This window comes from Pristiophorus japonicus, chromosome 7, assembly GCF_044704955.1.
Source record: "Pristiophorus japonicus isolate sPriJap1 chromosome 7, sPriJap1.hap1, whole genome shotgun sequence".
Lineage (NCBI taxonomy): Eukaryota > Metazoa > Chordata > Chondrichthyes > Pristiophoridae > Pristiophorus > Pristiophorus japonicus.
This window is the reverse complement of record NC_091983.1, coordinates 143,986,213-144,007,291: the sequence shown is the minus strand read 5'-3', so window position 1 is coordinate 144,007,291 and position 21,079 is coordinate 143,986,213. Positions and strand designations below refer to the sequence as shown.

Genomic DNA, 21,079 nt, shown 5'->3' with positions numbered 1-21,079 from the left:
TGCACTCACCAGAGATGCGCCAACTTTGTGGGCTGAAAAGGGCACCGATAAAATGTCCCCTGATTCTGGCTGCTGTGTTACCTCTCCCGGGGTTTAGCACGACGTGGCTAGTAGATTGGGGAGCAGAGCTAGGGCCCCGCGCCAAACAGTGCCGGCAGCTCTCCACATGTGCGTCGGAGTGTGTGCACATGCGCAGTAGCTCCTGCCCCCAGCCTCTGTGTATGTGCTGCAGCGTGGGAGCCGATGTGTCCCGCCCCTATCCCGGGCCGAGTGGCCTCCCGCACAGGGCAGCCCGCTGCCTTTCCGGGCTAGAAGGCCACAACAAGCAGGTTGGTGCGGGGCCCAAGCTGGGGTGGGGTGTGTGGGGGGGAGTTTTAATCCGGGGGCGGGCGGGGGTGGGGGGTTTGATCCGAAGGTGGGGAATTCTGAACCGCCGACCCCATGGAGGTAGAGGGTTCTGAACCCATGGGCGGTCCGATCCCCAACCTCTAGGGAAGATCTGATCCCCAGACGTGTCCAATCTCTGACCCCAGGGGCTGTTCTGATCCTGGAGGGTCTGATCCCTGACCCTGGAGCTAGGTTTGTTTGTAAGAGGTGGGCTGATGGTGGGTGAGCTTAGGCGGCTGGGAGAACATAAGAACATAAGAACATAAGAATTACGAGCAGGAGGTACTTTTTTTTATTTGGATATTTTGAAAAAATTATGTAAATATGTTTTGTCTCTTTACTTTTATTTTTGTAGTTTAAGCTTCCATGAATACTTCTGTTGTATAGTAAATTAACTTTGCGAAGTTTGTCATATGATGTCCTGTATAGCTGTTTGATCCTATTCACATTCTTTAATCAAGTCATTAAGTTCTGCTGGCCTCCGTTGTACCTACCTACGCTGATTTCTTAAATCTCCGCAAGGGTTTCCTTGCGGCCACAAGTGGCCACATACGCTGGCCTAAGTTAGTTTGGAGTAACTATTAGCTGGCCAAAGTGGCCTAAATGGCCAAAATGGGCACAGGTGGCTGGTAAACTAAACTAAACGAAAACAATCCTAACTAACTCACTTACACTGGCGCAAATTGAATGTGAAAAATGGCGATTTGTAAGATACTCCAGAAAAATCAAGTTGCTCCAAAAATAAACGGAGCAACCCCTGGCCAATTTTGAGCTCCGAGAAACTAATGTCACTGTTGAGCTTCATTAAGTGAGTTCTATCTATAATTACCAAGGTATTTAGTTACCATTCACAGAACATCCCGAACGGTGGCATACAAGCTTTCAGCCATTGCAAGCTAAAGCTGTCAGCATCATAATGATGGCAGGAAACGGGCGAGAGAAGGCTGGAGGAGTCTTGGTGAAAAGTATGAGCGAAAATATTTAAAAACACTGACTTTTCAGTGTTGTGTGGTGTGTTAAGGTGGTTTTCTCCTCAGCAACTCAGATAGTGGCCTAGACATTTGATCATGTTATGTTTGTTTTATCAGCGCTACACTGTCGCAATGAGGGACAATGTGAGGGATCAACAGTCTGCTCCTCAAAGTACACCTGAAAGAAGTCCGACTGCATATTAAGTGGGGCAATTTTTCAGGTGTCTGGGGCAGCTGCTTAAAAAGCCATTAAGCCCCTTGCCTACTCTATTGAGGGGCCTATCACGTGTTCTAGGAGCCCTTTGATAAATTAGGCCGCTGTGAGCAGAGCAGGCACCGTGGTCAGGTCTGTTTGGGTTTTGCTGGCATGGATGCAGCATAGCAAGCGGCCATCAGCAAAAAGATATGTTTAAAAACATTTTTTAATTTTGATGCGGAGGCAGGAGGAACGAGAGTGCTCCTCCCAGCTCCACAGCATTCCTGACCGAGGGCCACTGCCGGCCGCAATTGGCCCCTCTCCCACTGTCCTTCCTGTCACCCAGCCCTTACCTGAGGCCACTGCTGACAAAGCAGTCGTCCCGAATTCTGCTCCTCCAGGAGGGCGAGCTGCATATGAAGGTGCAGCAGGCACCAGCAGCTCACCCGGATTATTAAACTAAGGCCCAAAGCCCAATCTCAGCTGGCCTCAGGCCTCCCGGTTCAGGCTCACGTTACAACCACATCACTGCCTTTGACCCCGAAATCGGGCAATGATGTATTTCTACACCAATATTATTAAAGCCAATTAAAAAGGTGGCAATGCTGCCTCAGTATTGTTGGGTAATAAAACATTTTCAGGGATCAGGGGCTCTGTGACATCCTATTGTTGTATAATGGGGCTTCCCATCTGCCTAAGACACATTTTTCAGAAGCTGTGAAACGTCCCACCCTGATTTTGACCTAATCCGTCCCGTGAGAATGAGAAGGGCTCAGGGCGGATGCCCATTTCACACCTCATTTGATTTTACTCTCCATTGAAGTCTGACCCAAACTCTCCCTGTTCCTGCTGGGGCCTGGAGTGGGGGGGAGGGGTGGGGGATGCAGTTAGGTTAAAATTGGGGCTTATGTGTTGAGGACACGATTGCTAACATACCTAATGATAATTTTGCCTGTGGTGTCAGTAACAGCTGATTAATTTGCAAATTTATGCTGCCTATTACTCTTCAGTTTCTTTTTGCAGTTTTTTTCAAGAATGCATCTAGTTTTTATTTTACAAAGCCGCAGCATGGGACGATATTGCTTTCGTTAAAGCAGCGTTGATTCATTTATTGATACGGAAATTTTTAATCATGTCTCTAGGATTTTATGTATTTGGAAGATTTTTTTCCCTCCAATGTTCTTCCTTTTCGTGCTGGAGTGCAGTTCCAGCTGTCTTCCAGCACCTCGCAATAGCCTTATGTCACTAATAAGTATCAGCAGGGAATGCAGCTGCAAGGGACACCAAAACCAAGTCCAATCTTTTCCTCAGCTGACAGCCAGACGCAGGCACTCTGCAACACAAGTTACTGGGTAGTGCTCAGGAGTGAGAACCCTGGTTGTGGCTAACTGTAGCCTTCTTATTGACGTAAGCTTGCTTAGCACAGATCAAGGATCTAAATTGAGACCATCCTAGTCACTGCTGATCCATCAAAGGGCTATATTTTGGACATTTTTTATGTTTGCTGCAAATATAATTAATATTCATAATTATGTAAATTAGTCCATTTGTGATGTGCCAACATTTTGTTATGTGACTGTGTGAGCTACTTGATAAATACAATAATGGATGTATTTTAGGTGTGTTTATCTATGTTTATTATCTCCCATCCCGCCATACAGGCCAATCAATCCTCTTCTCGATCAGAACACTCCTGACTTCACATCCTTCCGTTGTGTAGGTGACTGGCTAGAGGCCATCAAGATGGAACGGTACAAAGATAACTTCACAGCTGCAGGATATAGCACACTGGAATCTGTGGCCAGGATGACCATCGAGTGAGTTTAATGTTGAAACCAACCCGAAGCAGACTGATGTTTATGGTCCACTATTGCTGTTTGTACCACAGAGGGGAAAAAATGGAAGCCAATTATTTTTCATCCAATAGTTAATTTGGAAATATCATATAATTTGGGGCCATATCAAGGCCACTGGTTTTCGATCTTTCCAAAAAAAATGGATGGATGTAATCGTAAAACACCAGTAAAAATCCTGGAATCCCTTGTGGTAAAAACAGTATTTGCTTTATTTACTCACACTAGACTGTGACAATGATTACAGGAGATAACAGACCTTTGCAGGCAAGGTCATTAATTTTCCATCGTTACAGAGAAAAAGACAGGATTGCAATGTGCAGCCCCAAAAGACTTAAGAATGCCATGCAATAAAATGTAATTTGATTTTGGCTATAATTTGTTTATTTAAAAAAAGAATCCTGTATCTTGTGATTTGAATTTGATTAAAAAGAAAGCTTCAAGGGGAGGATTTACCAAAATAAAAACAGTGTCCTTTATAATAGCACAACTGTCCCTTTAAGCAGAGGATTGGAGAGTCAGGTGCATATAGATACTGAGCTATGACATATATTTTGCAATGAATTCCTGCAGAATTTTGTCTTCTAAATTGTTTCTTGTGTTTTTACCACTAATGTTTCAACACCACAGCTGTCATGTAAAGTGCCGAGGTGTTAATTTGTAAAAATCATCATCATAGGCAATCCCTCGGAAGCGAGGAAGACTTGCTTCCACTCTTAGACTGTACAACCACCTAAGAACTCATGCTAATACGAGAGCCACAGTCTCTGTCACAGGTGGGACAGATAGTCGTTGAGGGAAAGGGTGGGTAGGGAGCCTAGTTTGCCGCACACTCCTTCCGCTGCCTGCGCTTGATTTCTGCATGCTCTCGGCGACGATACTCGAGGAGTTCAGCGCCCTCCCGGATGCACTTCCTCCATTTAGGGCGGTCTATGGCCAGGGACTCCCAGGTGTCAGTGGGGATGTCGCACTTTATCAGGGAGGCTTTAAGGGTGTCCTTGTAACGTTTCCTCTGCCCACCTTTGGCTCGTTTGCCGTGGACAGGTTCCGAGCAGAGCGCTTGCTTTGGGAGTCTCGTGTCTGGCGTGTGAACAATGTGGCCTGCCCAGTGGAGCTGATCAAGTGTGGTCAGTGCTTCAATGCTGGGGATGTTGGCCTGGACAAGGACGCTAATGCTTGTGCGTCTGTCCTCCCAGGGGATTTGTCGGATCTTGCAGAGACATCACTGGTGGTATTTCTCCAGCGACTTGAGGTGTCTATTGTATATGGTCCACGTCTCTGAGCCAAACAGGAGGGCGGGTATTACTACAGCCCTGTAGACCATGAGCTTGGTGAAATATACAAAAGCTTACTGTATACAATGAACAACATGATAAATAAATATACAGGAGCTAAAGATAATCATAGAAATATTAAACTAAGTATACATATTAAAATAAAACTTTAATATCTATTATTGAACTAATATATCACATTGAACATGATTTAGAGATAAAATATACATCTCATCACATAGCAACTCATTTTCCCTTTCCGTAGCTCTTCTCTTTGCTCTTCATTATTCAGAAATTCTGCAAGCTTCCATTAAAGTATATCATAGACTGATACAGCATAGAAGGAGGCCATTCGGTCCAATGTGCCTGTGCCAGCTCTTTGGTAGAGTTATGTAATTAATCCCAGTCCTCTCTATCCCCAGAGCACTGCATTTTTTTTTCCTTTTTAAGTATTTATCCAATTCTCTTTTGAATGTTACTATTGAATCTGCTTCCACCACCCTATCAGGCAGAGCATTCCAGATTGCAACAACTTGATGTGTAAAAAAAAAATGTTTCCTCATGTCACCTCTTTTGCCAATCGCCTTAAATCTGTGTCCTCTGGTGCTGACCCTTTTGCCACTGGAAACAGTTTCTCCTTATTTACTCGATGATTTTGAACACTTCTATCAAATCTCCTCTTAACCTTCTGTGCTCTGAGGAGAACAACCCCAGCTTTTCCAGTCTCTGCACATAACTGAAGTCCCTCATCCCTGGTAACATTCTAGTAAATCTCTTCTGCACCCTCTCCAAGGCCTTGACATTCTTCCTAAAGTGCGGTGCCCAGAATTGAACACAATACTCCAGCTGAAGCCTAGCCAGTGTTTTATAAAGGTTTAGCATAACTTCCTTGCTTTTGTACTCTATTACGAAAGCCTCTATGCCTCTATTAAGAAATGCTTTTTTAACAGCCTTCTCAACTTGTCCTGCCACCTTCAAAGAATAGTGTCCATACACCCCAGGTCTCTCTGTTCCTGCACCCCCTATAAATTGCACCATTTAGTTAATATTACTTCCTCATTATTCCTATCAAGATGTATCACTTCACATATCTCTGCATTAAATTTCATCTGCCATGTGTCTAGCCATTTTGTAAGTCTGTCCATGTCCTCCTGGTATCCTTCTTATTGTTTACTACATTTCCGAGTTTTATATCGTCTGTAAACTCTGAAATTATGCTGTGTATACCCAAGTCCAGGTCATTAATATATATCAAAAAGAGCAGTCACTGCCACTGTCCCTTTAATCGCATGGGTTTCAATTTTGCTAACAAGGCTATTATGTGGTACTTTGTCAAATGCCTTTTGAAAGTCCATATACGTTAACCCTCATCAGCCCTCTCCATTACTTCATCAAAGAACTTGCTCAAGTTAGTCAAACATGATTTGCCTTTAACAAGTCCATGCTGACTTTTATTTATTAGCCCATACTTTTCCAAATGCCAATCAATTTTGTCCTGGATTTCTGTCTCTAAAAGTTTCCCCACCTTCAACGTTAGGCTGACGGGCTTGTAGTTACTGCTCTCAACTTTATTAAACTCTTGATCATACGTCAATGGTTTGTATTTCTGCTTTTGCATACAGAAGTTTTATAATGCCTTTACCCTGTTCACACCCATCAGAGTTAATGTTATGATTAGTTCTAATCACCTGGATATCCTTGTGCCTTTCTTCCTCTTCCAATTTCCCTTTCCCTCCAGTTTATTTGTCTATTATTTCCATAAGCATCAGGCGTTCTTTTATATCTTACCCAAATGGCTTCACTTCAAGTATGAGGCTTTATATAGTGAGTATCGACAAGCTGTTTGGCCATTAGAGCCAAGCTGAATCTTATCCTCACGTATCATTTGACCATGCGACCTTCCAAGAGAGAGTGCGAGATAATATCAGGAGTGGAAACATTAACCAAAATTATCTCTTCCCTAGCCTTCTGACACTGAAGTCATTTGGTACCACTTCAGTTGTCTGCTAACTAAACACAGATAAAATATTAAACCTGGGATCTTTTGGGTCTATTTTGCTCACTGCCATACCACAAGATGCATTTTCCCACTGATCTATCATGGGAGGATGTGTATCATTGCAGATTAGACAAGTGACATAGCAGATGTGGACAAATATGTATTCATTAAGAGTTATCACTGTGGAAAACTTTGTTGGTATTTCATTCCAGCATGTAGATAACATCGGAGTTCATGATGAAAATACATGCCAGTAATGAATGGTCCTTAAAAATGGGGTACTTAAATTTTCATAGGACACCAGGACCAAATGAAATGAATCTAAGATTACTTAGAGAATTAAGGGTATAAGTGGAGGTTGCGACGGCAGAAAATCTTCACTGCTCATTGGATACGGGGGTTGTTCATAATGAATGGAAAAAAACAGCCAGTTGTAGCCTTGATTTAAAAAGGTCAGAAACAGGAACCTGCAAAATAGAAGCCTGAAAGGAAAAATATTAGAGCCTATTCTAAAGGAAGCAATTATAATTTATTTAATAAGAATAAACGCAGTAACTCCAAATCAATGTGAGAAGTTCATGTCTAACAAATTGATAATAGATATGAGGAGGACATTGTAGGGTAAATTCTCTGCTTCAGCGCTTCGTATACAGAACTGTGCTCATTGCGAGCGCATAGAGGGAAATTGTACACTGATCATTTCCCATCCATAGGCTGTGGGTGCGCAATTTCCCAATGTGTGCAGGTGCGTGCAAGGAACGCCAAAATGGAAAATGTACACTTGCATATTTTGACTTTCAACAAGCATTAGGTGAAGTCTTTCTGAAGAATCTTATGGCTCCAATAAAAGTGAGGATGTTGGTAATTTGATAATGCTGTGAGGAGGATGCTAAGAGGCTGCAGGATGACTTGGACAAGTTAGGTGAGTGGGCAAATGCATGGCAGATGCAGTATAATGTGGATAAATGTGAGGTTATCCACTTTGGTAGCAAAAACAGGAAGACAGAATATTATCTGAATGGTGACAGATGAGGAAAAGGGGAGGTGCAACGAGACCTGGGTGTCATGGTACATCAGTCATTGAAAGTTGGCATACAGATACAGTAGGTGAAGATGGCAAATGGCATGTTGGCCTTCATAGTGAGAGGATTTGAGTATAGGAGCAGGGAGGTCTTACTGCAGTTGGACAGGGCCTTGGTGAGGCTACACCTTGAATATTGTGTACAGATTTGGTCTCCTAATCTGAGGAAGGACATTCTTGCTATTGAGGGAGTGCAGCGAAGGTTCACCACACTGATTCCCAGGATGGCAGGACTGACATATGAAGAAAGACTAGATCGACTAGGCTTATATTCACTGGAATTTAGAAGCATGAGAGGGGATCTCATAGAAACATGTAAAATTCTGACGGGATTGGACAGGTTAGATGCAGGAAACATAGAAACATAGAAAATAGATGCAGGAGTAGGCCAGAATGTTCCTGATGTTGGGGAAGTCCAGAACCAGGGGTCACAGTCTAAGGATAAGAGGCAAGCCATTTAGGGCCGAGATGAGGAGAAACTTCTTCACTCAGTGAATTGTGAACCTGTGGAATTCTCTACCACAGAAAGTTGTTGAGGCCAGTTCATTAGATATATTCAAAGGGAGCTAGATATGATCCTTACTGCTAAAGAGATCAAGGGGTATGGAGAGAAAGCAGCAATGGGGTACTGAAGTTGCATGATCAGCCATGATCATATTGAATGGTGCTGCAGGCTCGAAGGGCTGAATGGCCTACACCTGCACCTATTTTCTATGTTTCTATGAATTGTATGGATAATGGAAAATGGGAGCAGTTATTAATAGTGACACTTCTGATTGGGCAGCTGTGACCTTTGGAATACCCCAGGGATGGACTGTTGGAGATCATTGCTGTTCGTAATATTTATAAGTGACCTCAGTGAGAGCATTGTAATTAAAATTTTATGTTTGGAGATATGACCAGTTTGTCTGGGAAAGCAGGATTTGCACAATAAAGAGGTAAAATTCAAAGTGACCTACAGAGACATAACTCCTGGAAAGTGAATGGCAGATGTATTCAATGTTTAGAAATGCAAGGCAATGCATGTCAGTGGTAAAAATAGCAAATATGATTACAAACTCATGGAAGTAACAACAAAAACAACAACATATTGTATTTATATAGCGCTTTTAACGTACTGAAACGTCCCATAGCGCTTGACAGGAGTATTATGAGTTGAACTTTAGCGCAGGTAATCAAAAGCTTGGTCAAAGAAGTAGGTTTGAAGGAGCGTCTTGAAGGAGGAAAGAGAAGTAGAGAGGCGGAGAGGTTTAGGGAGGGAGTTCCAGAGCTTGGGGCCGAGGCAACAGAAGGCACGGCCACCAGTGGTTGAGTGATTATAATCAGGGATGCTCAAGAGGGCAGAATTAGAGGAGCACAGACATCTCGGAGGATTGTGGGGCTGGAGGAGATTACAGAAATAGGGAGGGGCAAGGCCTTGGAGGGATTTGAAAATAAAGATGAGAATTTTGAAATCGAGGCATTGCTTAACCGGAAGCCAATGTTGGTCAGTGAGCACAGGGGTGATGGGTGAGTTGGACTTGGTGCAAGTTCGGACACAGGCAGCCGAGTTTCGGATCACCTCTAGTTTACGTAGGGTAGAATGTGGGAAGTCAGCTATGAGTGCGTTGGAATAGTCAAGTCTAGAGGTAACAAAGGCATGAATGAGCGCTTCAGCAGCGGATGAGCTGAGGCAAGAGTGGAGACAGACGATGTTAAGGAGGTGGAAATAGTTATGCTGCAGATATGTGGTTGAAAGCTCATTTCAGTATCAAATATGACACCAAGGTTGCGAACAGTCTGGTTCAGCCTCCGACAGGGGTTGGGGAAAGGGATGGAGTCAGTGACTAGGGAACGGAGTTTGTGGCGGGGACCACCAATATTCAATTGGAGAAAATTTCTGCTCATCCAGAAGTGGATGTCGGACAAACAGTCTGACAATTTAGAGACCGTGGAGAGAAGTGGTATTGAGGTAGAGCTGGGTGTCATCAACGTACATGTGAAAACTGACGCAGTGTTTTCAGATGATGTCTCCAAGGGGCAACATATAGATGAGAAATCTTCTTCTTAGGCAGTCCCTCGGAGTCAAGAATGACTTGGATGAGAAATAGGAGGGGGGCAAGGATAGATCCTTGGGGGACACCAGAGATAACAATGTTGGGGCAGGAAGAGAAGCCATTGCAGGTGATTCTCTGGCTACGATAAGATAGCTAAGAATGGAACCAGGCAAATGCAGTCCCACCCACCTGGACGACGGTGGAGAGGTGCTGGAGAAGGATAGAATGGTCAGCAGCTGACAAAACACTGACAGTGCTGTGGCAATGTATAGCAGCAGTTGTAAAGACAAATAGAATACTGTACAGCTAGATTCAAAAGGTAAATATACTTTCATTAAAAAATAATAGATTATGGAGAGAGTGTAAAATAATGAAAGGAATCAGTAAAATAAATGAAAGATTTTGGAGAACGAAGGTATAGAAACTATGGCGCATCACTATAATCCATCATTAAGCCATGAGCTAAATATAACTGAAGGAGCAACTTCGTCACAGATTTGACACTAAGTGTAGTACATTTTCTGAAGGAGATTCCTGATTCAGTAGGGGCTGGGGGAATTTCAAATTGATACACATGAGCGCACAGGACGGAGATTTTTTTTAAATGGCCAGAAGAGGTCCTGAAAGTGACAGAATCAGCAGGATGCACTCAATGAATACTTCTCATTCCTACTTTCTTATGGCTTTACATGTTACAGCTCTGTTGCATAAATGTAGCTTTAACTTGCTGTATCGAGTTAAGCTTGTGTTTTCAATCATTGTGCCTTTCTGTTACACAGGGATGTGATGAGTTTGGGAATTACATTAATTGGCCACCAGAAGAAGATCATCAGCAGCATTCAGACTATGAGAGCTCAGATGCTGCACTTGCATGGCACAGGGATCCAAGTGTAACAGACCTTTTCTCCCTTCGTGCAAAGGGAACAGACTTTACTAAAATTTGGAGAAAAATATACCATCTGCTGCTAAGTACTGTCAGTACCAACATTCTTCTAAGTTCCTTCCTGTTATGGATCAGAGATTCAAGGGAAGATGTGCAACAATGTTCCTCCAAGCCACCTAAAGAACAAAGAGAACGTATAACAGTATGCAACGAGTGGCTGGAACACGCACATTATGAAGAAACTACTACCTGCATCATTTAGAACCTTACACAAAAGCAAAAGAAAAACTTTGAGCGTTCTAACATCCTTTTTTGTCTACTGGGCTTTTTAAAAGTGTACATATCAATTTACGTAGACTATATTTGTCAAAGACATTCACCATGTTATGGTTAATCAATTAAATTGTTTTTAAGATTTGTGCTTGCTGAATGGTGTTCGTTCAGCCATCTTCTCATTACTGACCTGCAATATTGGGTAGAACCAAAAGAAGGTGATCTGTGCCCTGGGTTCTTAATTAATCATGACACACTCCTATTTACCCCATTTATTTTATCCATTTGATGATCTTAAAACTGCTATGCCACTTGTAGTACATGTAGGCAGCGGCCATTGTAGTTTAAATTTGATAAGCTTTCCCTTTTGGTACATATTAGTATTCACAAGAACTTCCAAATGTTATTTAGTGTCAGTGAAGTCATTCCCATGGACTTCAGGAAGGAATTTGCCAGTTCGTAAGACTTCCATTTTCCTTTAAGATTTTATTCACAAAAACCTAAACATATGGAGGCTGGATTATGAAAAAGGGAGTAATGTTCATTGCATCAGAATTTTTTTTTAGTACAGTATAGGTAGTCCATGCCTCATACAATAGCATGGCACCTTAGCAAATATACTGATGATGGAAACAGTTTAACAATAAAATTAGGAGAAAACACATCAAGTTCACTGTCAACTGGATGGTAAAAGCACGCATCTTTTCTTTACTTACCTGATTTGTCCAGCCTTAGACTAAACTGAAACATGAATTGTAAAATGTAACATGGTAACAAAGGGAATTGAGGAACCGCGTGTCAGATTTTAGGTAATTGCGTTTCAAATGTGCTATGGTGACACAGACCATGGAATGGATGTGAGCCTGTCCAAAGGTTCAAGATACAGGTCGGCTTCAATCTGCAAATCCACAGAAGAATCTAAAGATGATTGAAGGAAGCAATCAAGCCTATTGAACTCTGGTCAAAATCTCATTTCTCAGACAAATATGGGAGAGAGTTCAAATCAAGAATTCTGTATTTGGTACAACCCAACCAATCTTCTATTCATTTGGATATTTCTCATCTGCATTTGTACTCAACCATAGCAGAAATGATGGTAACCTGGTCAGCACTGACTGCCAGAGGATTCCAAAGAGTGGAGCTGTTTAAGTTGCTTTTGATTGTATCATGAGAGATCCCACGAATCAGATCAGAATTCCAGTCTCATCTACTGGCATTGTGGGATGTGAACGCTTCGATGTAAAAGTTGTAATTTATTTATACTGTCATTTTTTACACAGGTCTGTCTGTAGTGAACTCAGTACACATTGAAAATGCACTATATTTTTCTATTTCACTGACAGAGAATCACAGACAATTCATTTATTTTCAGTTGTACATAATAATAATTAAAGTTAAAAAAAATCACATTTAGGACCAAAGAAGGTTGTAGATTAGCAAACATTGTCTAAAAAAATCTGAAGAGATGCCATTTTTCTGACTTTTTCAGATCATGTACAGTGTTTTTATAATTGTGGTTTTTTTTGGTGTTATACATTCTATTATTTATTGTGTTTGATTTAGAAACAGTGGTCCTGAAATGGCACAGGGATTCTCGGTGACTTGCAGCATCTCCAGCAGGAGACCAGCAGCGCCTCCAGGGAAATGGTGTACATGGATGGTAATTTCCACTGTTTAACTTGGAGGTTGCACCAGTGACCTGCTGGAGTTATGCCAGGAGACCGTTAGAACTCCCGCAGAACGCCAGGGACCAATATAGTTTCAAAACGCTTTTCTTTTCTCACCAGAATATGTTGTATTCTGTTATCTTGGAATCTGTATAAATATTTCATTAGGTTTTGCGTGATTATTCTGATGGTCTTATTTTTCAATTCTTTGTAAAAGACTGTAAATATATTTTTTTGAAAAGTGCCTCCATGATTTCCAGTGGTTTTATTTTGCTTGATGTTATGGACTTTTTATTTAGCTCTGTTTCTCCTTCTAAAGTCCAGGTTATTATATACTGTCACCATTGAATAAATTATCTGACCCAAAAGAAAAAAAAAGACTTACATTTCTATAGTGCCTTTTATGATCTCCGGACATCCCAAACCTCTTTACAGCCAACTAAGTACTTTTTTTGAAGTGTAGTCACTGTTGTATTGTGAAAACGCAGCAGCCAATTTGCACACAGCAAGCTCTCACAAACAGCAACATAATAATGACCAGATAATCTGTTTTTTTTGAGTGATGTTGATTGAAGGATAAATATTGGTCGGGACACCAGGGATAACTCCTCTGCTTTTCTTCGGAACAGTGCCATGGTATCATTTGCGTCCACCTGAGAGAGCAGAACGGGCCTCGGTTTAACGTCTCATCCGAAAGACGCCACCTGCGACAGTGCAACACTCCTTCAGTACTGCTCTGGAGTGTCAACCTAGATTTTTGTGCTCAAGTCTCTGGAGTGAGACATTAACCCACCACCCGGAATTTTGCTGGCACTCAGAGGGCGCGTTCGGAGGCTGGTCCATTGTCAAGGTAGAAAAAGATTGACAGCGGGTCGGGAACATAAGAATTAGGAACAGGAGTAGGTCATCTAGCCCCTCGAGCCTGCTCTGCCACTCAACAAGGCTGTCAACTTGCCTCCACATCAGTTTTGCAAGTGTCGGGTCTGTCAGCGCTTTATAGACCCGGCACCAAGTGGCGGAGGAGCATATTGACAGCTTTATGCAGTTTGGAAGTGTTTTCAGTGAACGCTCTATTCACTGTCACCTTGGAGCAATCTCTCACCATTGACAGATCGCAACTGTCATCTCAACTTCAGCCGCATCTATTCCAGCAGCATCAGTGCCCTTGAAAATAATCTCACCTTAGTCCTCAGAATCCCACCATGATCAGCCCAACACCAGCAGCACCAGGCACACCAGCAACACCAACAACACCAGCCTTCTCCACATCACCTGATGCTATACAGGGCATCAGCACCTGACCACATTACTGCCCAGGAGGGTAAGGAATGCCTCACAATGGCCAGATTTACTTCACCTGATGGTGTACACCCTGGTGCCATATGATGCGCCAGGTTGGCACCACCTCACACCAGCACCATCATCCCTACAAGTCATTTCTTTCACACTCATCACAATTGCAGGAGATACCGTTATATCTCACCATTCACTACAACTCACTAAGCCACTTCCAAAGGTGCACAAAATTCTGTCCAAGAAGGCAAAGTATTGAAAACAAAGATTTAAGTGTTTGATGACACATTACCAGAAACTTTACATGAACATTTGCTAAACCTTGTGAGTTATTAGTTGGTATGATTGGACAAGGATGAGTGTGAGGGGTGGCTAGTGAGATATGAATATGATAATGTAGGTAGAGAGGGATGGGTGGAGATGATGGAAGGGATAAAAGTTGATAAGGACGAGGTAATAGAAATGCTGGCTGTACTTAAACTAGATAAGTCATCAGGACCGGATGGAATGTATCCTAGGATGCTGAGGGAAGTGCAGGTGAAAATTGCAGAGATACTGACCATAAACTTCCAATCCTCCTTGGATACGGGGCTGGTGCCAAAGAACTGGAGAATTGCAAATGTTACAGCCTTGTTCAAAAAAGGGTGTAAGGATAAACCCAGCAACTACAGGCCAGTCAGGTTAACCCCCCATCTAATGTTTTTTTTTCTTCTCTCTCCTTTTTTTCTCTTTGTCTATAATGGCAGCTGGTCATTACTATGCCATTCACACCCTATCCAGATTTACCTTTTTCTAACTCCTGCCATTACCATTTCAATTCGGCCATCATCCCTTTTGTCTCTCTAATCTCCCCTGCCTTCCACCCTATCACAGACCTTCCCTTTTGTTCTTTCTTCCCCTCCCCCTTTCAGTGCTTAAGAATGTGCTCTTTTCGAACATTCGGCAGTTCTGACGAAGGGCAGTCGACCCAAAATGCTAACTCTGTTTTTCTCTCTTATAGATGCTGCCTGACCAGCTGAGATTTCCAGCATTCTCTGTTTTTATTACAGATTCCGGCTTCCGCAGTATTTTGCTTTTGTATTAGAGTTTAACCTTGGTAGTGGGGAAGCTTTTAGAATCGATAAGCGGATACAAAATTAACCATCATTTGGACAAGTATGGATTAAGTAAGGAAAGCCAGCACGGATTTGTTTAAGGCAAATTGTGTTTAACTAACTTGATTTGAGTTTTTTGCTGAGGTAACAGAGAGGGTTGATGAGGACAATGAGGTTGATGTGGTGCACATGGACTTCCAAAAGACATTTGATAAAGTGCCACCTAATAGACATGGAATAAAAGGGACAGTGGCAACATGATATTGGCTAAGTGATAGAAAACAGAGGGGCCAAAATTCAGCTTCCAAAAAAGCCACTTACCGCCAGAAATCAGCGGCCAGGCCGCCAGTGGCCACTGACTTCTGCTCCAATGGCCGCCAGCGAAATTTAGTTCAGGGATTTTTCTGGCGGTCCCCACTTCCGCCCCACTGCTGCCGACCATCCAAAGTGCATCATCAAAAGGCGCACTGCCAATTTCATGCTCATCCAATGCACCTCCTGTGAAATTTAGCTCCAAAAATCTTTAATCTTCTGCGCTGTGCCCCCGACAGCTTTTTTCTGTCAGTGCACCTTGCTTTCAGTCTGTGAGCCATGGCCCTTCAAGAGGAGGGTGCACTGCTGCGGTTGCCAAAGTTTTTTTTTGTCGGCAGACTGCCAGGTCGGACCCCCTCTTGGGTGCCAGACCGCTGGCCTGGCCGAAACCTTCATTGGTGGTCCAGTGGACCGAATTTTCTAAATGCCGAAGATTCTCCCCTTTAAGTGAAGGGGAGAGCATGGTGACGCACGTGCCTCATGACGTCGTCATCGGCCACTGTTGACTGACAATGGCGGAGATTCTGTCCCACCTTCAATACCACCCCTCTAGAGTACATACCGCTTCACTTCCGATCAATTACGACCGACTACCGGTCCGCTTCAAAAAAAGCAGCAAAGAACTGAATTTACCAAAAGAGGCGACCTCATTAGATGCGGCGGAAAAAATACTTCAGGAGCGGAAGGTGCAACCCGTTTCGGGCTGAGGTAAATTTTGACTCCGGAGAGTAGTGGTGAACAGACTGGGGAAAGGTATAGAGTGGTGTTTCCCAGGGGTCAGTATTAGGACCACTGCTTTTCTTGATATCTAGTAATCACTCGAAGGGCACAATTTCAAAATTTGCAGATGACACAAAACTTGGAATATAGTGAACAGTGAGGAGGATAGGGATAGACTTCAAGAAGACAGAGACAGGCTGGTGGAATGGGCGGACATGTGTCAAATGATATTTAACACAGAAAAGTGCAAAGTGATACATTTTGGTAGGAAGAACAAGGAGAGGCAATATAAACTAATGGGTATAATTCTAAAGCGGGTGCATGAACAGAGACCTGGGGGTATATGTGCACAAATCATTGAAGGTGGCAGTGCAGGTTTGCAGGTTGAGAAAGCAGTTAAAAAAGCTTATGGGATCCAGGGCTTCATAAATATTGGCATATGGGCCAAAATTGCCCCTATCCTTAAGGCCTGTTACCCCTGAAATTCGGCGGCCATGCTGCGGAGTGGAGTGGCCGCGACATTTCATGGAATGGCCGCTGAGAGCCCAATTGTCCTTCCGAGGTTTCCCGGCGGTGCCCCGATCCCCCCCCGCACTACTCTACTGCTGCCAATCGGTGTTAAGCGTGTCATCACCAAGCGCACCGCCAATCGAACCCCCCGACGGCGACATTCCCCTTGGAAAATCTTCTGCCCACCCAGCCAAAATGCCAAAATAACCTTTTCCCTGATGGTCCAGTGAGGCTGTGGCCTTCTAAAGCGGTGATGCAGCTTCCTTTAAAGGGGAAGACCTACTGCTGCTGCCGCCATGTTGATTACTATGTCGGCCCGACAGATATGCCGGGCCACCAACTGGCAGCCTGACACCCCCTCTTGGGTCCAACCGACACCCTCCCTGATAGTTTGCTACTAAAGTGGCTGCAGAGTTCGCAGCGGCCCTCCCCTTCAACTGAAGGGGAGGGACGTTGTGACGCGATAGCGCGATGCGGCACGTCTGTGTCGTGGTAACATTGGCGACGTGCAGACCCGCTGCAAGGGCACTTCCGCCCCACTGCCGACCAGAGCACCACACCCGGACAAAAAACATTTCAAAGATGTGAATTTCTCCAGTATCTCCGTCCCATGGAAAACTTTCAAAAACAGTAGATGCGCCTCGTTTGCGGCAGGACTCAATTTCGGTCCCTAAGTGTTGTATTTTATAATGAAGTGAATGTGCACAGGTTTTTTTTAAATAAGGCTACAGGCTGAAAGTGTTGCAGATGTGCATTAAAGTCAGATGAGCCATTTTGTGGAATGTCACAGTTTACAATCTACTTTAAACTAATACAATGAGGGTCTTCCATTTCATCCCAAGCAGATTATCCACGATGATCAGCAATTATTAACTCATCTCAGATGGGCAACAAATATTCACATGCATTGTGGATGATTCTGTTCATGTGGACACTGCAATTCTGCTTCCTGGGGCCAAAATTAACAATAAGGAAACGACCTGTGTTGGGAGGCAGTCAGGTTTTAAACCAGATATTGTGAGGTATAGGCCTGCAGCCAGGAGCTGGATGTTTTTGCAGTTGGAACGCCGTGCCAAAAACAAGGAATGGTTTACAGGATGAATGATTTTTTTTTCCTTTTTCAAGGAGAGAAGTGAGATTGAGTGAAGTAAATGGAATTTACTTTAACATCATTTAGTAGATTTTAGCCACAAATAAAAGAAGCACGCAGGCTCAACATAATGACTGCACCAGTTACATAGCTACACGAAAATTAAAGGAAGAAATAAATAAAGAAGGGTCTCAGAAACAGCTCAAAGCACTTCACATACAATGAATGACTTTGCAGTGCAGTCACTATGACATTGACTGTTGTTATGTAGGGAAAAAACAGTCGCACAAATACAATTTAACAAAAATTCATTTGTGAAACTGGACATATTTGTTTCCTGAAGATGCAAATTAATTTCAATTTTGCTCTAACACTTGTGTTTTTTTAATATTGTATTTTAATGGCTTTACTGTTTTGCAACTCTTATTATAATCCCCACTTCTCTATAACAAAATAACCATCCCAAAGGCCTGTCAGAAAATGATGGCTTTATTCTAGAAAATATTCTGCAAGATTCGAGTGGGTGGAGTTTGGTGCAGAAGCAAACAGCAGGGATCACATCAGGGATGCAGTTTGTTCCATTCTCCAAGGATGCAGCACACAAGGCTACTTGTACGATGGTATACGTGACATGATTGCATGTCTGAAAGTAATGCTGACAGGCAAATAAACCACTACAAAGGTAAAAAAAATAATCTATATCCACACATCCAGAACAAATGTGTGTCATCTTAAACCTGGTATTATTTGTGCTTTTGATGCTTTACCCTGAGGACAGTCACAAGATTGTGGAGGATACACTGGTTTTAATAAAATGTAACAGATTGCTTTTTAGCTCCTTTGTTTGTGTTGGTGTGTCATGTAAAAAATTGCAAAGAAAATCCAGGGGAACCTTCTTAAAGAGTGATTGCCACCATCACTGGACCTTTGGATAATCAAAACTGTTACAAAGAATCACAAGCCATTTTATTTTTTCTGACTCTTTCAATAGGTTTCCCTTTTGTACAGTATAGCCATACTATTTGATGAAAATTACATTTGTACCATTATTTTGTATTATGTTAAACACTGTACTCACATTAAATAATATCGGTAGTCATTATTAAACAAGCGGTACGCCTTTTATGTTGTTTAACTTGCATAAGCAGTGTTTGTACTCTCATTCATTCCGAGACTATTATTTTTGTTGTTAAAAGTATTCTTTATTTTATGGTAGATGAGGAAAGACCGGAGGAGGCTCGAATGGAGCATAAACGCCGGCATGGACTGGTTGGGCCGAATAGCCTGTTTCTGTGCTTTATATCCTATACAATCCTATATTTAATGTGTCAAGGGGGCAGTCTCCTATTCCAGCCAAGCTAAGCACCAATTTAGCTTGTGTCTGGGCCAGATGAAATTTTTTTTAAATTTCAAAATATACTTTATTCATATAAAAAATTTGTACAGTACATTCAAAAGCAGTTCAGTACGTTTAGCTGCGGTCAGCAATCCCACACACTACATTTGGGTGCTGACGGAAGTTTCGTTCGATGCATTTCCTTGCTTTCCATTTCAAGTACAATTTGCTACAATACGGGATATCTTGTAGTACATTCAACAAAATTACATTACATGTGTCACTATACATTACACGGAATGGGTGACGGTACATTTAAATTTTTTTTCTTTTCAACGTGCATTACGAAACAGACCTTACATTGTTCATGGCACTACATAGGTGTTGACAGTTCATGGTGCTCCATGTACACGAAAAAGAAGTACAGCCCGAGGGGAGTTTTCTACTGATTCCTGCCCCCGGGTTTACCTTGGCAGAAGGGCTTTAAACTGTGGCCCTTCCCCACCGTGCCTTTGCGGCGACTGCACCAATTTTAAGTGCGTCTCTCAGCACATAATCCTGGATCTTGGATTGCACCAGTCTGCAACACGCAGACGTGGACATCTCCTTGCTCTGGAAGACCAGCAAGTTTCGGCAGGACCAAAGAGCGTCTTTGACCGAGTTGATGGCCCTCCAGCAGCAGGTGATGTCTATCTTGGTGTGTGTCCCTGGGAACAGCCCATAGAGCACAGAGTCCTGTGTTACGGAGCTGCTTGGGATGAACCTCGACAGCAACCACTGCATCTCTTTCCAAACCTGCCTTGCGAAGGCGCAATCCTGAAGGAGATGGGTGACAGTCTCATCTGCCCCGCAGCCGACTCAGAGGCACCGTGCCGTGTTGCTGAGACGTCGGCTGTGCATGAAGGCTCTGACGGGTGAGGCCCTCCTCACCACCAACCAAGCTACATCTTGGTGCTTGTGTGAAAGCTCTGGTGATGAGATGTTCTGCCAAACGAGTTCGACAGTCCGCTCAGGGAACCACCCGACAGGGTCCTCCCTCTCCTCCTTTCGTAGGGCGTCCAGGACGTTACGTGCTGACCACTGTTTTATGGCCTTGTGGTCAAAGGGGTTTTTTTGTGAAAAACTTTTCCACGAAGGACAGGTGGGCAGGCATGGTCCAACTGATGGGGCCGTTTCGAGGCAGCATGGCCAGGCCCGTCCTTCGCAATGCCGGGGACAGGTAGAACCTCAGCACGTAGTGACACTTGGTGTTTGCGTACCGGGGGTCTGTGCACAGCTTGATGCAGTTGCACACAAAGGTGGCCATCAGGATGAGAGCCACGTTCGGAACATCCTTTCCACCACTGTCCAGAGATTTGTGCATTGTGTCTCTGCGGACACGTTCCATTTTGGACCTCCAGACAAAGTGGAAGATGGCCCGGGTGACTGCCACGGCACAGGAGCGAGGGATGGGCCAGACCTGAGCCACGTGCAGCAACCCCGAGAGCACCTCAGTCCTGATGACCAGGTTCTTTCCTGCCATGGAGAGGAAGCACAGCTTCCACCATCCCAGTTTTTTCTTCACTTTGGCAATACACTCTTCCCAGTTTTTGGCGCACGCCCCGTCCGCTCCGAACCATATTCCCAACACCTTCAGGTAATCTGGCTTAACGGTGAAGGGAATAAAGGATCGGTCGGTCCAGTTGCCAAAGAGCATGGCCTCGCTTTTGCTGTGATTGACCTTCGCTCCCGAGGCCAGTTCAAACTGATCGCAGATTGTGAGCAATCTGCAGACCGACTGCGGATCCGAGCAAAAGATGGCCACGTCGTCCACGTACAGGGAGGTCTTGACCTGAGCGCCTCCGCTGCCTGGGATCGTCACTCCTCTAATGCCCGCATCCTTCCTGATGGACTCGGCAAAGGGCTCGATACAACACACAAACGAGAGAGACGAGAGATGACAGCCTTGCCTGACTCCAGATCTGATTGGAAAGCTTTTGGTTTCCCACCCGTTGATTAGAACTGCGCTACTGATGTCTCTGTAGAGCAGTTGGATCCAATTGCGGATACCCTCCCCAAGCCCCATTGTGGAGAGCACGTCCATCAGGTACGTGTGCGATATCCT

General features: G+C 43.7%; 1 protein-coding gene across 5 annotated transcripts in view; it reads left to right on the top strand.

Moving 5' to 3' along the window:
- The window catches only part of epha7 (eph receptor A7), a 312,075-nt gene extending 299,216 nt beyond the window's left edge, over positions 1-12,859 (top strand). For all 5 annotated transcript variants that reach the window (XM_070885388.1, XM_070885387.1, XM_070885386.1 and 2 more), the window contains 2 exons: positions 3,216-3,371; positions 10,577-12,859. In XM_070885388.1, the coding sequence (XP_070741489.1) occupies positions 3,216-3,371; positions 10,577-10,691 (271 nt within the window). In that variant the 3' untranslated portion in view covers positions 10,692-12,859. The remainder of the gene's footprint in view (positions 1-3,215; positions 3,372-10,576) is intronic.
- Positions 12,860-21,079: the final 8,220 nt, after the last annotated feature.